The sequence below is a fragment of the Kogia breviceps genome, chromosome 4, assembly GCF_026419965.1.
Source record: "Kogia breviceps isolate mKogBre1 chromosome 4, mKogBre1 haplotype 1, whole genome shotgun sequence".
In the NCBI taxonomy this organism is placed as follows: domain Eukaryota; kingdom Metazoa; phylum Chordata; class Mammalia; order Artiodactyla; family Physeteridae; genus Kogia; species Kogia breviceps.
The window spans coordinates 179,705,307-179,721,651 of record NC_081313.1 but is presented as its reverse complement, the minus strand read 5'-3'; the positions used below and the strand labels follow the sequence as shown (position 1 = coordinate 179,721,651).

At 49.1% G+C, this 16,345-nt stretch overlaps 1 protein-coding gene across 9 annotated transcripts in view; it reads right to left on the bottom strand.

Moving 5' to 3' along the window:
* ZFR2 (zinc finger RNA binding protein 2) overlaps nucleotides 1-16,345 on the bottom strand; it is a 50,209-nt gene that overhangs the window by 26,971 nt on the left and 6,893 nt on the right. For 2 of the 9 annotated variants that reach the window (XM_067033096.1, XM_067033091.1), the window contains exon 2: nucleotides 12,692-12,799. The exons of the other annotated variants lie outside the window; for them this stretch is intronic. In XM_067033096.1, coding sequence (XP_066889197.1) covers nucleotides 12,692-12,720 — 29 coding nt within the window. In that variant the 5' untranslated portion in view covers nucleotides 12,721-12,799. The remainder of the gene's footprint in view (nucleotides 1-12,691; nucleotides 12,800-16,345) is intronic. 9 annotated transcript variants of the gene reach the window in all.

The window sequence follows — 16,345 nt, the reverse complement described above, 5'->3', positions numbered from 1 at the left end:
GAGGCAGGCAGACCTGAGTATAGAGGGACGACGGCTGGCAGCACTTGTCCACTGTCACCTTCGCACACATTCTGGACCGATGCTAGACTACACGTGATGCTTGCAGTGTCATTCCTACCCCCCAAAGTGGCTCACTGCCCAGTGGGGAGGGCCATGGAGAACTGGGGACAACATGGGGGGCGGTGTTATCCAGGCTGTCCTGGGGGCTGAGGGACCCACCAGGGAGAGGGAAGCGTGGTGCTGTGGGTCAAGCAGAGCCCTCTGCATCGCCCCTGCCCATCTCCTAGCCAGTGTCTCTTCGTCCTCCTGGCAGCCAGAGGGGTGCTCTCAAAGCACAGACCTGACCACGCCACCCTCCTGCTCAGAACCCTCCCAAGGCCCTCTGCCCCCATCCCCTCCCCCACACCTGCTCGCTACCTCCCTCACCTCCTTCTCCAGCCCTTCCTGAGCTCCTGCTGGAGAGCAGCAGGGCCTTGTAACCGGTCATCCTGCCCCCTCACCCTGTTTGATTTTCCCTCCCAGCACCGCCTGACACAATCCTTCCACCAACATGAAGCCACAGGAACTGTGGTGGGTCCCAAGCTATTTGCCGTCACGACAGTGGCACCTGGCACGTAGCTGGTGCTCAGGAAATATTAGTATGGCCTACAGTCAGGCGTTTGGGAAATGGTGGGTGGGAGCAGCCCAATCGCAGGTGGGGTCCTGGCCCGCCGGGGTCCCACGGATCTTCTCCCCGCATCTTCACATGGTCTCCCTCTATGTGTGTCTATGTCCTAATCTCTTCTTCTTATAAGAACACCAGTCATATTGAATCAGGGCCACCCCAATACCTCATTTTACCTTAATTATCTCTTTAAAGACCCCATCTCCTACAGTCACATTCTTTAGTTAGCAATGAAATCCTAACCCCTAATACCTAGCACCCAAATATGAATTTTAGGAGGACATAAGTCAGCCCATGACAGGGTCATTACTGTAACAAAACTCAAATGACATGAAAATCTTGATTGCACAAACATCATTCATGCTGAAATGAAAGCATCTAAAATACACTTTACAGAATATATAATCATTTATGAATTAGTATGTTTTTATTTTATTTAAGACACCCAAACATCATCAGCCCATCACCAGAATGCCCAGACACGCACAGTAATGATAACCTTTGATGTTTTGACAACTGTAAACCTAGCAGCACTCTTTTTTTTCTTCTTGGTCATTAGAAAGGTATATTTGTTAAGGTAGGTGGGACGGAACATACTGTATTTAACTTTTGCCAGCTTGGTCTATAATGTTGAAATATTTAGACATGGCATGCTGGCTTCCATCTGTACTTTTGCCCTGGGCCTCTCAAACTGTGAAGGCTATTCATTTGTTTGACTATATTTCATTTGCCTATTTTACTATTGGTAAGTATTTATATTATATATCAGTTTCTATTGCAGAGTTAAAAATTACCCCCAATAAATGTCAATTGGTACAGCCACTATGGAAAATAGTATGAAGCTTCCTCAAAAAATTAAACATAGAACTACCATATGATCCAGCAATTCCACTTCTGGGGATTTTTCTGAAGAAAACAAAAACACTAATTCAAAAAGATTATGCACCCCTATGTTCATTGCAGCATGATTTACACGAGCCAAGATATGGAGTCAACCTAAGTGTCCATTGATAGATGAATGGATAAAGAAGATGGATAAAGGAGATATATATCTTTATCCATTCGTCTAACGATGGATACTTAGGTACACACACACACACGTGTGTGCACGCGTGTGTACTCGTGCATGATAGAATATTACTCAGCCGTAAAAAAAAGAATGATATCTTGCCATCTGTGACATGGATAGACCTACAGGGTATTATGCCGAGTGAAATAGGTCAGACAGAGAAAGACAAATACCACATGATCCCACTTATGTGAAGAATCTAAAAAATAAAACAAATGAATAAACATAACAAAACAGAAACAGACTCATAGATACAGAGAATAAACTGGTGGTAGCCAGAAGGGAGGGGGTTGGGAGGATGAGTTAAATAGGTGAGGGAGATTAAGAGGTACAAACTTCCAGTACTTAAATAAGTAAGTCTGAGGAATGTAATATACAGCATGGGGAATATAGTCAATAATATTGCAATAAATTTGCACAGTAGCAGATGATAACTGGACTTATTGTGGTGATCATTTTGTAATGTATAAAAATATCAAATCACTATGTTACATACCTGAAACTAATAGAATATTGTAAGTGATTATACTTCAATTTAAAAAATTACCCCCAATGATGTGGCTGCAAGCAATAATAAATATTTGCCATCTTCACAGATTCTGTCAGTCAGAACTTGGGAGTGCCATGGATGGGCTCTGACTCAGAGTCTTTAGGGCACTGCCAATAAGAAGTCAACTGGGGGAATTCCCTGGCAGTCCAGTGGTTAAGACTCTGTGCTCCCTATGCAGGGGCACGAATTCAGTCCCTGGTCGGGGAACTAAGATTCACCGCCCCCCCCACCCCAAAATAAAGAAGTCGGCTAGGACAGCATCATCTGAAGGCTCGACTGGGGTAGTGAGATCTGCTTCCAGGATGGCTCCTTAACATGGCTGGTGCTTTCCCGATGCTGTTTGAGTGTTCTTACTACATGGCGACCAGCTTCCCCCAGAATGAGAGATGCCAGAGAGAGAGAGAGGAAGGACCAGGCGGAAGCTATCCTTGTTATGAGCCTCAGACCTCACATGGCATAACTTCTGCCACATTCTGTGTTAGAAGTGAACCACTAAATACACCCCACCCTCAAGGGGAGAGGATTAAGCGCCATCTTTTGAAGGGAGGAGTGAATTTATTCATGGGAATATGGAATACGAATTCTCCTAATGAATACTGAATATGAGAATTTACGGCAATATTTTTAAACCACCACATGCTATTCCCCATCTTCTACTGTTACACATGTTCTACGTATGTTCTGTATATGCTTCCTTGTGCCAGCTTCCCCTCAGGGCTTCTTCTCCAGCCTGGGTCCGACGCAACCTGCTCCAAACAGGGCACAGCTGAGGAGAATGCGGCGAAGATGGCTGCCTCAGATCCATCAGGATTTAACCTGGAGCTGGGGCCACCTTCTCTTGAGTCACATGGGAGAGGTGTGGACCAACCCAAACCAGCAAGGAAAACGGATGGGATGGGTTTTGGGAGGACGATAAAAAGCCATGCCGTTGAGGCCATTCAGAAGACTTGACAAAGGGGTCTGAGCTGCCCGAGCTGCAAGGGTGGGAATGCTGGAGTCCAAGTGTGAGCGCAGACCTGGGACTCTCTGGACTGAGCCCTGCTGCCTCTGCACTGCAGTGATGCTTTCCTTCTTGCCTGGCTTCCCTTCTTGCCTGGCTTCCCAGCGTGCCAATGGCCTCCACCTCCAGAAGGGTCTCCGCCCCCAGTCCTGAAGACCCAGCGCACCAAGTGGTGCCAGCTGAGGGTGCAAAGTGTCTCCCGCGGTGGAGGGCAAGTCTTGTCCTTTAGCCGAGGGCCCGAGGGAGTAGAGACAAGCTTGGGGCTTTCTTCACCTGCTCCCACAGTGACCCAGCTCAGGTCAAAAGCTGTGTCTCCATCTGGTGGGGGCCCCACCTAGGGAACCAGTGAGACAGGTGGTTGTTGACCTTGTTCCCGGCCAGGAGATCAAACAGCCTGTGCTGTCTAGGGCAGGGTTTCTTGAGCCAGGCAATGCTGACATTGCAGCCCGATCACTCTCTGTAGGGGACCATCCGGGGCACTTTGGGCTGGGGAGCAGCATTCGTGGCCTCCACCCACTCGATGCCAGAGGTGTCCCCAGTTCGAACCACCACAGGTGTCCCCAGACACTGTCCGGGTGAGAACCGCTGGTCTAGGACAAGCCCAACCCCAGGGCACCAGCTTTGAGACCCCAGCTGCAGATGGGCAGCGTCATGTGTTGGTTTACGGCTAGTCCAGACCCTACTCCAGAAGGATCACCGGGACACTGCGGGCTGCCCTGGGATCAGGCTCGAGACAGCACGTTTGCGGCGTAAACTAAGAATTCAGGACACGTTTTGGTTGTATACGACCCTGAGTAGTGATGCTTATGCACCCTGAGGGTTGAAGACCAGTGAGCTAGACCAAAGTCAAGGACAAAAGGAGAGTCTGCCCACAGATGGCTGGGCGTCCAAGACGTTCGGTCTTGATGTAACTCAGCGGTGGGAGATCTCAGGTGTTCCCGTGCCCTGCAGGGTGACTCCCGTCAGTTTTATTACAAGGGCCTGCAAACGTCACAGCTGTGAGCAGACTGATTGACTGTGAGGCTACAGGGTCAGGGTAGCGGGATGCTGAAACGCCCTTGATCTCACCGGAGGTCACCCCTGCCCCCATCTACTCAGATGACAGGATGAAGCACCTCTCCTGTGCAAACAGCTGAGACGCTGGGGGAGGGGCAGGGGAGACAGACACACACCGCCTGGAAGAAGTATGGATGTGCTGACAGCCCAGCAGGCAGCAGGAGCCTCCCCCTCCAACCCAGAGCCTGAAAAGGCCTCACCTATGAAGAATACTGGAATTCCAGAGAGGGGCTCAGGTGCAGCCCCCTGGGCTGAGAAGGGCCTGGCACACACGTGGGAAAGGGAGAAGAGCACAGGGGCTGACAGGGAAACGGCCCTGTGTGCTGAGGGACAGAGTAGGGGTGGGTGACAGGAGGCTGGATGGTGGGCTCGGGGCTCCAGGATGCCAGGCAGGATCCGAGTTTTATCCAGTAAGCAATCCGGAGTCACCATGGTATCTCAGGACAAGATCTGTCCTGTTTTAGGGTGCTAAGGTGGTGCTGTGGACTGAGTTGTGCCCACGCCCCCTCAAATTCACATGAAGCCCTAACCCCAATATGACTGTGTTTGGAGATAGAGCCTTTAAAGAATTAAATGAGGCCATAAGGGTGGGGTCCTAATCCTGTAGGACCGGTATCCTTATGAGAAGAGACACCAGGGATGCCCACACACAGGGAAGACCACACAGGGACACAAGAAGAAGGCAGCCATCTGCAGGCCAAGGAGAGAGGCCTCAGGAGAAACCAACCCTGCCGGCACCTTGATCTTGAATGTCCAGCTTCCAGACTATGACGAATACATGCATTGTTTAGGCCACTCAGTCTGTGGTGTTTTGTTACGGCGGCTCAAGCAGACTAGACAGGTGGTGATGGCTGTACAGAGGAGAAGCCGAGGGCAAAGCTGATAGGAGACACACAGAGGCCACTTCAGGTCACCTATGCAAATTTCAGCCAGGCCAGCTCCCGGTGGTCAAGGGCTTTGCAGACACCCAAAACGGGGCTTGCAAAGTAGTCAAGTAAACGTTTCGTGACTATGGTCAAAGTGGTATAGCTGTGACCCCAAAAGGAACACTAGGCCCACCTGAGTAACTGCTCAGGGCGACACAAAGCTGTTTGTGGTCCGGGAGGATGACGTGTTGCCTGGCTTTTATTTAGCTAAGCAAGCTCTGCGGAAGTGGAGCACGGATGCCCTCAAGCTGGGGAGGGTGCACGTGCCATGGGACTCGTGCCCTTCTCAGGAGGGGGCTCGGCATGGTGGAGCCCAGACGGAAGTGGTAAAGGGAGAAATGGAAGGGATTTAAAAGAAGGCTAGGCCAATTATGGCCACATCTGCCCACTGCCTGTTTTTTGCACAGCCCATGAGCAAAAAATGAATTTTGCATTTTTAAGTGGTTGGAGAAAGTTAAGAGAGTACTATTTCATGACGTGTGAAAATTACACAAAACTCACATTTCAGTGTCAAAATATAAAGTTTTGATGGCACATAGCCATGCCCACCTGTTTATGTATTGCTTTCAGCCACTTTTGCCCTATAGTGGCCGAGCTCTGTAGCTGCAACAGACCCAGTGTAGCCCGCTGTTGTGGACTGAATGTTTGCCTCCCCAAAATTATTATGTTGAACCCCTACCCCTCAATGTGATGGTGCTAGGAGGTGGGGCCTTTGGGAGGTAACTAGGATTAGATGAGGTCATGAGGGTGGGGCTCCCGTGATTGGATAAGTACCCTTATAAAAGTCACAGGAGAGCTTGCCTCCCTGCTCCGCTCTCCTCCAGGTGAGGACACAGTGAGAAGTCAGCATCTGCAATCCAAAGAGGGTTCTCACCAGAACCCAACCCTGCCTGCACCCTGATCGCAGACCTCCACAGGAATAAACTCCTGTTGTTTACAAGCCACCCAGTCTGTGGTACTTTCTCACAGCGGCCTGAACTAAGACACCCATGGAGTGGAAAATATTTACTCTCTGACCCTTTAGGAAAAGGCTTGCTGATCCCCGGCTTAAAACAGCCATCGTTTATTTTGTTTCTAACTGTAGGCTGGGCTGGGCTGCATCCGAGGTCAGTAGCAGGCAGCTCCACTTCTGGAGGGCAGCTGGCTGTCCAACGGGCACTGAAGCCCTCCTCCCTGTAGTATCTTCTCCTCCAGTGGTCCAGCTGGGGGCCCTTCATGTGGCAGGGTCCCCCAAGATGGAGAGGACGTGGGCAAAGGCTCTGGAGGTCTAGGCTTAGAACAGGCATGAACAAGATTGGCAGCTCAAGCAGATGCTACACCAGAATACCACAGATTGGGTGGCTTATAAACAACAGAAATTTCTCAGTTCTGGAGACTGGGAAGTCCAAGATGAAGGAACCAGCAGACCAGTATTTGGTGAGAGCCCGTGTCCCGGTTCATAGATAGCCATCTTCTCACTGTGTCCTCAAATGGCACAAGGGGTGAAGGAGCTCTCTGAGGTCCCTTTAAAAGAGTACTAATCCCATTCATGAGGGACCCCACCCTCATGACCTAATCACCTCCAAAAGGCCCCACCTCCTAATGCCATCAACTTGGGAGTTAGGTTTCAACATATGAATGGGGGGCGGGGGTGTGTGTGTGTGTATAAACCTTCAGTCTATGGCAGTATCACTTCCGCTTCAATCTACGGGCCAAGGAGGAACACAAGGAAGCCCAGGCTCGAGGGCCAGGGAAATGGATATATTGATAATTTCTAGATGGGAAGAGCTGCATGGTCACAGTGGAAAGGGCGTGGATATAAGAAGGAACAACATAAAGGACAGGGGTGTTTTCGCAACCCATCTACCACATCAAGGTTTTAGGAGTTGAGCTAGCCAAAAAACAGCTCATGGGAGAGACTCCTCAGGCATGGCCCATATGGTTGTCAAAATCTAGGTAATCTAGAGCAGGCGTTCTCAGCTGGGGTGATCCTGCCCCCAGGGGAAACGGGATGATATTGAAGACATCTGTGGTTGTCACTTTGGGGGGCTCCTGGCATCGAGTAGGTGGGGGCCAGGGATGCTGCTCCACACCCCACAGCGCCCAGGACGGCCTCACAGAGAACAATCTGAGAAACTCAGACCTGCAAGGTCGGTGTGCCCAGGGTTGGGGATCGGGAATTAGAGGCTAACATTTGAAGGTAGGGGGCAGGAAGGTGAGTCAGCAGCAGAGGCTGTCACTCCCGCCCAGGTTCCCTGCCACAAGTCTGAAGGGAGAGTCCCCACACCTCTTCTCCGGGTCCCTGTGGTGAGAGGTCAATTTCTAATAGCCTTTTTCTGGGTCCTTTTACGAATGAGATGAAAGCTGTGACTTCCGGCCCTCTGTGATTCCCTGGAAATGGCACAGCTTTGCCGGTAATCACCTGGGGCCTCACAGGCCGAAGCTTAAGAATCTCTCCTTGAATGGGAGAGCAAAAAGCATTTGCTGAGAATAAAGGCAAAATTTACGTGCCCCTGTGTGGTGTGGCGTGTTCCCTTCTCTCAGAAAATGTAATAAATCTTCATTCAATGGCAAGATGGCCCCTGTTGTCAGTCCCCTCCACAGATGAAAATCCTGCAGGCACAAATGAGACACTCCCTTAGAGCAAGGTGAAGAGAAGAGGTTGAGGACGAGAGGGTTCTACATGAGGACCAAGGACCAAGATCAAGATCAAGGAAGAGCTCACAGGGGTTTCAAGCTTAGGAACTGGGAGGAAAGCCACAGTCCAGCGGCTGGCATGCGAACAGGAGCCACACCACCTGGCTTCCAATCCTGGCTCTGCTCACCACGAGGCCTTGCGCAAGTCACTTCTTTCCTCGCCTCAGTTTACTCACCTGTAAAATGGGAACACCTACCTCTCGGGATGGCATGACAAACAAGAACTCATATGCTACGGTGCCTCGCACAGGAGCTCACAACGCAGCCCAGAGTGGCCAGATCTTCCCATTTTAAACGATACCAGAAATCTTTGGAAAGTCTCCCAATTTTAAAATACTGGCACCTAACTCAAATATAGCAAGTAAAAAACCCACTGCACGGGCCGAAGAGAGCTGGTGTGATCATCAAACATGGTCTGCAGGCTACCAATTCTCAACCCCAACCAAGAGCAAGGAGTTGGGAGTGGCTGTTGAAGAATAGAGTCACACATTTACCCTCAGTGAAGCCTCCCCTCAAGCAAGGGGCCTAAGCTTGTGCTGCTGCTGTCTGAAGTCGCCTGCTGCTCACAGGGAGAAGGTGCCGCTGCACCACAAGGCCCAGGGCCGCTGTCCCCATGAGAACAAGGGCCCGGTGGGTGCCGCCTGCCTGGCAGGGAGAAGAGCTGAGGCGGGAAGCTGGGGAGAAAGCACCGGCACCCGTTGGCTCAGGAAGAGTGGGACTGAAGCACGTCTGTGTGACGCAGACTCACAAGTCCTGGCTTCCATCCTTGTCTTTGGGTCGCAGGCTTTTTGGTCTGAATTTTGTTTCGGGGAGTCAGGCTTCTTTGGGTGCATCATGTAGATAAGATTTGAGAATGCAAGGCTGGCAAGACCCATGGATGTGAGCTTGTTCAGTGAGTCACCTAACTGATGGGGACACGGAGGCCCAGAGATGGAAGGGACTCATCTGGGGAGGCCACATTCCCCGACCCAGGGAACTTTCTGGTACACGCTCTGCTTGCTCCTAAAAGGCCAATCGTAAGGACACATTGCACCTTGAGTGTAGACCTCACTTCAGAAGGGCACCTCTGAGGAATCTACAGGCAGGTGATGAAACGTCACCGGGATGGTCAGGAGGAAAGACAAGTCACTCTGGGTTTGCTGTAACAATGATCTCTGTTGCAGACTGCTTTCAAAGAATCATTCAGTGAGCACACAAACACAATCAAAACATTCAGAGTATGAGGGAAAAAAAATCAAGTGGAAGAAAGATTTTTGTGGAATCACAGTGCTGAGAAAGCTTACATAGTGCTTTCTTTTTAAATCATGGACTCTTCCTTCCAGGGCATAGCTCTTCACCCACTTATCTATCATCCCTCCTCTAAGGCAGAAACGACCCTCACCCCAATGACAGAAACTAAACCAGAATGAGGGGTTAAACCTGAGTGCCTAGCACTTGGAAATCGCAACCTCAACAATCACCTACTTTGCAGTGCTATGGGGAGAAAACCTCGGCTCCGGCATCCTGACCTAGCTCAGTTTCCCAGGTGCATCTGTGACTACTCACAGGGTTGAGGAACATTCGGAGCTTAGACGGCGCACTGTGAAGGGCGATACCCAAGGCTAACATGCACACTCAAGACATTCATCAGGGAGGATATATGCAAACCTGTTTTATTGGCAATAAGATCACATGTGTTATTTTGTGGGTACACGCATACATATACACCCAGAGAGATGACTTCATTTGGCACTTCAGTTCACAAGGGTTTTATATTCAAAACATATAACATACTATACATTCATTCCCATAACAATTCTGATTTTTCTAACAGAAGTTTTTTTTTTTCCACGAAAGCTTTAATGCACTCTCCATGTTAAATGCCCATTTCAGACCCAGGTACTCCCAGGAGGTCTATCCTGGAAAGGGATCTGATGAACTAAATGCTTGGGCTCTTGGGAAGATGATGGAGAAGTTCATTCCCCTACGCCCATCTGCAGCCTTCTTTAAAATGTAGTCAGCAGTCTCCAGCTCCCAGTCAGGGCCAGCCTAGCTCCTTAAGACAGAGCCACTGGGCTGCTTGGTGTTCCCGAGGCAGGGATTCCAGAGACTGCTGACGGGAGTTTCCTGAGCGTTGAGGGTGAGCCATGTTCTGTATGGCAGTGGAACTCCTGGAATTCTCTTCCGTCCTTCTGAAAAGGAACGCGGTGCTCACACGGAAGGTGGCTGCATAGTTAGCCCTGCTCGTCAGATGCTTAAGAATGCCATCTTGTTGATACAGGCTGGTTAAGCTAAAGAGAAAGCATTATGTACACCCGCCCTCCCCAAAAGCAGTGCAAGTGAGAGGACGCCCAACCAGGATCAATATGGCCGTGCCTTTTTGCTGCCATGAACCAAATAGGTGAAATGCTGTTCTGGGCACAGCGAGGGCTTATCCGTGGTTCCAGCCCTCTCCTGCTGCTTTAAGGGGCAGAAAAACCTCCACAGCAACATCTATGCTGGTCTAGCACATGGACCTCTCGTGTCAACAGAGGGAGGTGGGACAAGACAGCCAATGTGAGTTTCTCATGAACAAGTACAACAGACGTCGAACCACCAACCCTGATTCAAGCAATGACATTCAAAATTTAAAAGAAGCCACTGGCTTTTTAAAAACATTCATTCCAAGAGTCTTAGACATTATAGTTCATTCTGTTCCCAGAGAGCAAAACTCACAAGGAGTTAACCTCAGTAAACAAAACTGACTTTCCAAACTACAAAGTGCTACAGAACCAAAGTGAAGCAATTCTCAATTCTTAGTCAACAGTTAATTTAAATATGCAAGTGGACAGGGATGTGCTGCAAATGCAACTTACCTCTGGGGGGAAAAAAAACTGCCCAAAGCAAAATATGTACCAAAAAAAGAAGTCCCGTTCCCCCAAATATTTACAAATGAAGTTTCTAGCTAAAAAAATCTGGCAAGCTTAGAATTACCCTCTAACGCAAGTATAAGAGAAAAGGACAGGCAGAGAATGTCAGTTCCCAGCTGGTGTGCGGATACCTCAGTACAAGGGACAGAACAAGGGAACAATTACCAACCAGTTAGACCTTAGGTGGTACCAAAAGCTTTTCCTACCACGATTCTAGAATACCCTATGAGTAAAGAGCACACTTCATATTTAAGGTGTCACAGACATACAAAAAAACAAAAGATACAAGCAAAAAATCCCTGCGCCTTGTCACGCTTCCTAATTTTGTTTTGAATTAGACAGCGTTTCTCGCCTTAAATGAATAAGCTATCTGAACAGCTCAGAGCCGTGATGAAGACAAAAACTGGTATTATCTTCTTAACATACACACAAAACCCCACAACCTTCTTAATTGACTAAAACCAGTCGAAAAGGAGGGCTTCTCCTTCTAGCTGGAATACATACTATTCCTTTCAATTATCTATAAATGTATCTATAATGTCTTCTATGTCATCCTTCTGTGATTAAACTTTTAAGAACAGAAAGCAAGGTCATAAGGTGGAAGCAGGTGTCATTTGTCTCACACAGTCTGACTTTGGTTCTGGTATTTAAAACTTGGGGGATTTCACATAGGACGGGGAACTGTGGGTTCTCTGGGAAACTGGGAAGACTTGCCACTCTGGGTTCAGTGCCACGTGTCAATGACAGGCAGGAGGGTGGGGTGCGCAGGCTGTTTTGATCCTTCCGACAGACCCTCTATCCTCTATCTCAGAGACGGTATTCACACATGTATGTGTCTGCCCCTTACAAGACCATCTGCAATCCCTGATCTGGAGGTTCACAAACTTTTGATCTACTAATAAAGAATGAATCTAAAAGAATAATATAAAATATAGAGTATGAAAGAAGGAATGAACATGAGGTTTATAAATACCCTTTCCACACGTTTCCCTCACTTTTTAGGACTGCTCAGTTACTCATCCAGATCAATGGTCTTCATCTCCTCACCTCCATAACCACATAAGAAAACACCAATTACACTCACGTGAAAAAAGGATTTTAAAGGATCCTTTGAAAATGCTTTTAAATTTGATGTATTTGTTCTGATCATTCTAAACACACACATTGGTAGATCCAGACAAAAGACAAAATATAAAATAAAACTTTAAAAAATTCAGAAACAGAATATGTTGAGGAAACAAATCTCTATTAGGAATTAACTTATGCTCTGATGTTGGTGAGTTGACTTTTAGCTCTAAAATGGATAAAATGAAAATTCAAAATCCACACTTCAACAATTTGTAATGTACCTAATGTACGTGTGGTTGGAACACAGATAGTATAGTTCTGTCATTTGAAAGGTTTTCCTTAAAATATACTGAAAATCAGGTCTCGCCTGCAGCTGAGAGCCTTTCTGAGACGGGTCTTTAAGAAAACAGCAGGCACACTAAAAGGAGAACTCCTGTGCCTTGCTTTCCCAGGGTCCGCCTCCAGTCAATCCCATCGGGGAGTACGCGGGAAGTGCTGCTGAGGTGTAATCACTGTCAGGACTGTTCCCACGAGCCCCACTCTCCTGCTTTTGGGTGTGGTGGCAGGTGCACCCCAGTCCCGGAGGCAATGACACCAGATTCTCTCTGGCAGCTTGTGTTTCTGGGACCTAAGCTCAGAGGAGAGACAGGCCTTGGAGGGTAAGGTTCACTCTGGAAGGGCCTGGAGACCAGGGGGACAGAGATGGGGTGCAGGCAACAGAGGCTGGCCTGGGTATGACCAGGACCATTCTGAATCTGGTCGTAGCCGTACCTGACAGGGCAGGGTTCTCCTACCTGGGGGGTGTTAATGGGTGATTTTCCATCTGGCAGCACTGGGGCTGCCTATGCTGCCCCCCATGGCTGACGTGGGCTCTGTTGCCTTACCCAGGCTATCTGTTGACTCTGGAAGAGAGTATTGAGAGACATGGGTTGGGTTATCATTACCATCCCCATGACACTGGACCAGATACTTCCTCGGCTTCCCCACTCCAGGGCAAGTAATTTTGCAAGGTCTGAAGAATGCGGCCCTAAACCACAATCTGACTAGGACTCAAACTAAAGGGGCAGGATCCAGGTGACGGCATAAAGAATGGCAGAACCCAGTCTCCGCCAGCAGGCCCCACAGCGGCTGCAACAGGACAGGTCTGCCACCACGAGTACCTCCCCAGGCTCGGGCATGCCCTACCATGGGGCAACGGCACAGCCTGGGAGCCAGGCAGCCCTCACTCCTAGCCAGAAACCACCACTCACCACCCTGGGGATCCTACACCAGTTACTGCACCCCGAGCTTCGGCTCCTTATCGGCAAAATGGGTATCATTAATACCTAGCTCACGGGATTACTGTGAGGACTGGATGAGATATCAAGTGCTTGGGACTTATTCAATACAGAGAATCAGTAACCAGCACTTTGTATTGTTACCCACCACTAACAGAGTTCGATGGGGTTCCAATCAGGATTCCAACTTCCTGACATTCTCCAGATGAAGGAATTCAGCTATTAACATTTATGCCAAGAGCTTATTAAAATAGAACTTCTCCTGATGGGAAATCAAGTATTACACCAAAACCCAGTAGCTGTCTTATTTAGGTTTAACAGAATGCAAAGGCAGAGGTAGCCAGCTACACTAGATGGGTGGTATTTTGACAAAACTGCTAGAAAAGGGAAATATCACAGTAGATCTGGCCCACCTGTCACGTTCCACCCCTGGGGACATCCACTGTACAGCTCTGAGCTCTCAATGCTTTCATTACCAACTCGACTTAACTCACACAGAACTCTGCTGGATTTCTTGGGCAGCTCTCAGCCTCACAACTGAAAACTGCATTCAGTGCTAATTAAACACACTGTCAGATTCAATTTTCCACATGGGATTAATCCTTAATTCTGAACACGTGCAGCACTAACTCTAAGTCTAAAAAAGCTTTATGAGATTTAAAAGACCACCTAAAGTAAAAGAAATGAAAATCATCATTATTTACAAGTAATTACAAACTTTTCTTTTTTTCTTTTGTGGTATGCGGGCCTCTCACTGCTGTGGCCTCTCCCGTTGCGGAGCACAGGCTCCGGACGCGCAGGCCCAGCGGCCATGGCTCACGGGCCCAGCCGCTCCGCGGCATGTGGGATCTTCCCGGACCGGGGCACAAACCCGTGTCCCCTGCATCGGCAGGCGGGCTCTCAACCACTGCGCCACCAGGGAAGCCCACAAACTTTTCTTATAACTTTAAGAGTAAGTGTGCATCCGATTCTTACTGAACAACAGTTTAAGAACAGTACCGATTCCAACCCTATTTACAGATGACAACGTAAGGAATATTACTATCCAGGGCTATGCTTACCAATCTTAAAAGCAAAAAAAAAAAAACTATGCAAAATTCCTCTAAGAAATAAACTGTCGTCTTTGCTTTGGCAATCCATGAAATGGGCTTTGTAAATACTGTTGTCCAGTATTTGTCCATAAAGTTGGTACTCACAAAATCTCTTACCTGATCAGTTTTTCTATGGCACATTATGTAAGAAATATATACTTTAAAAGCAGCTGAAGGTTTCAAGCAAAAGTCGTTTCTCCAAAAAGAGAATGTCTAGTTAACTTAAAACCATTCAGACAACGCAGATTATCTTGTTTCAAGGTTTTCTGAGACTAAAATTGATTTTACTATGATTCCTATGTTTTTGATTTAGTTAAATCTACTCCTTTCTCAAGGAATAACACACACCCTTGGGGACAATTCTAGAGACACAGACTAATTTGACATTCAGTTCGTGGTAGCTTAACATCCTTAGTCACATGTGTGTTTACTGTATCACCTAAGTCATCAGAATCCAGACAAGAGCTGTGCCAAAGTGTTTAAATACCTTAATTCAGGTAAATGACAAAAACATCTGCTGAAGGCCCGCAATTACCTGTTTTACCAGTGTAAGTGCTCAAACTTCTCCTCTGGAAGGTAATCTTAATATGCGTAACATTCAAGTGATTTTCCGCATCTCACTGAATAATGCACCGGAGAAAGAGAGGGGAAAAAAGAGAAAGGAGAGAGAAAGGAAAGAAAGCAGTGGCAGCAAGCAGGCAGAGGGGCAGAACATTTCCAAAAGGGCATGGTCTCTGGCAGCCTAGCCTAGTCCTGCTGCTGTAACTAAGCACGGGCAATAAGAACGCTGTACCACCACGGATGATGGAAACAGGGAAGGATAACATAAAAATGTAACACTCTGTAGCCATTCTTTCCCCGACAGAAACTCCATGACCAGCCAACACTACACCTTTCAGACCACTCTGGATACAGAAAGCAGGAAAAGCTCTCCCAATTTCCACAACCCCTGGTTCCAAGGCCTGACCTAATTCTTCCTGATCCCACAGGAAAGAACACAGCAGCATCACAACAACCGGGTTGAGGGAGGGGTGGGCACTAACTTTCCACTAGCCTTACCTATTTTCAACGTGCTGAAAGAGAGCATGAAACAACCCTAACAGGCCCGTGGTGCAGCAGGCACCTGTCTTATCTAAGGGGCGGTTTAAATCCAGTCTGTGAGAAACTGGCCCAGGAGGTTCTGCCAGGCTACCAGTTGGCAAGTGACACCAGGGCGACAAAGGAAAGTGGGTAGGGGAGCACTTTCCCCCAGGGATACCCGCTCTGCCTGCATCCCCGCCTGGGACCTGGTCTGGAGTGCCAGGCTGAAGGACTGAGACCGCAGACAGGCTCCAAGGAGAAGCCCTGGAGAATGATGTGCGTGTGTACATTTGGGGTACAGACACACCCCACGTGTCTCTACCCACAGAGCCCTCCTTCCCCTGGCTGCTTCCCATCCCTGCCCACCCCCATCCCTGGCTCTTCCCTCGGCCCCTGTCTTCCAGTAGATCTTAAAATATCCAGTCGCCTCCTCCACTGAGTTTCCATGTCCCTCGACCCTTCCTTACTGTTCTCCCTCCCCCGGAAGCCCCAGGTGCCCACTCTCCTATCGGGTCTCAGGACTTCGCTCAGGTCAAGACCGATACCCCCTCAAGTCTCTGCCCGCCCCTCCACTCAGGCCTCTATCCCCCTCCCCCATGCCTCTGCCTCTCCCCTCGTCACCCTCCCTGGTCTCCGTGTTCTCTTACACCCCCTCCCCCCATCAGGGTTCATACCTCCAAACCCCACATCCCCCTGCCTGGCCAGGAACCCCTCCAGGGCTGTCTTCCTTCCCACCTCCACTCCGCTCTCCCTCGCCGAGGTCCCTGCTCCACCCTCTGCCCCGCTAGGTGCACTCCCAGATCTCCGTCTTTTCCCCACTCCAACCCCAAGTCAGGAGGCTTGACCTCCCCGCCCTCCGTCCTTGGCCCTTGCCCCTCCCCCAGTCCGGCCAGGTACCCTCCCAGGCAGCCCCACCCCTCGTCAGATCTCGGCGCCCCCTCAGGTCCATCCCCGCGACAAGCCCAGAGCCCTCTCCCACGTCAGGAGCCCCTCTGCTCTC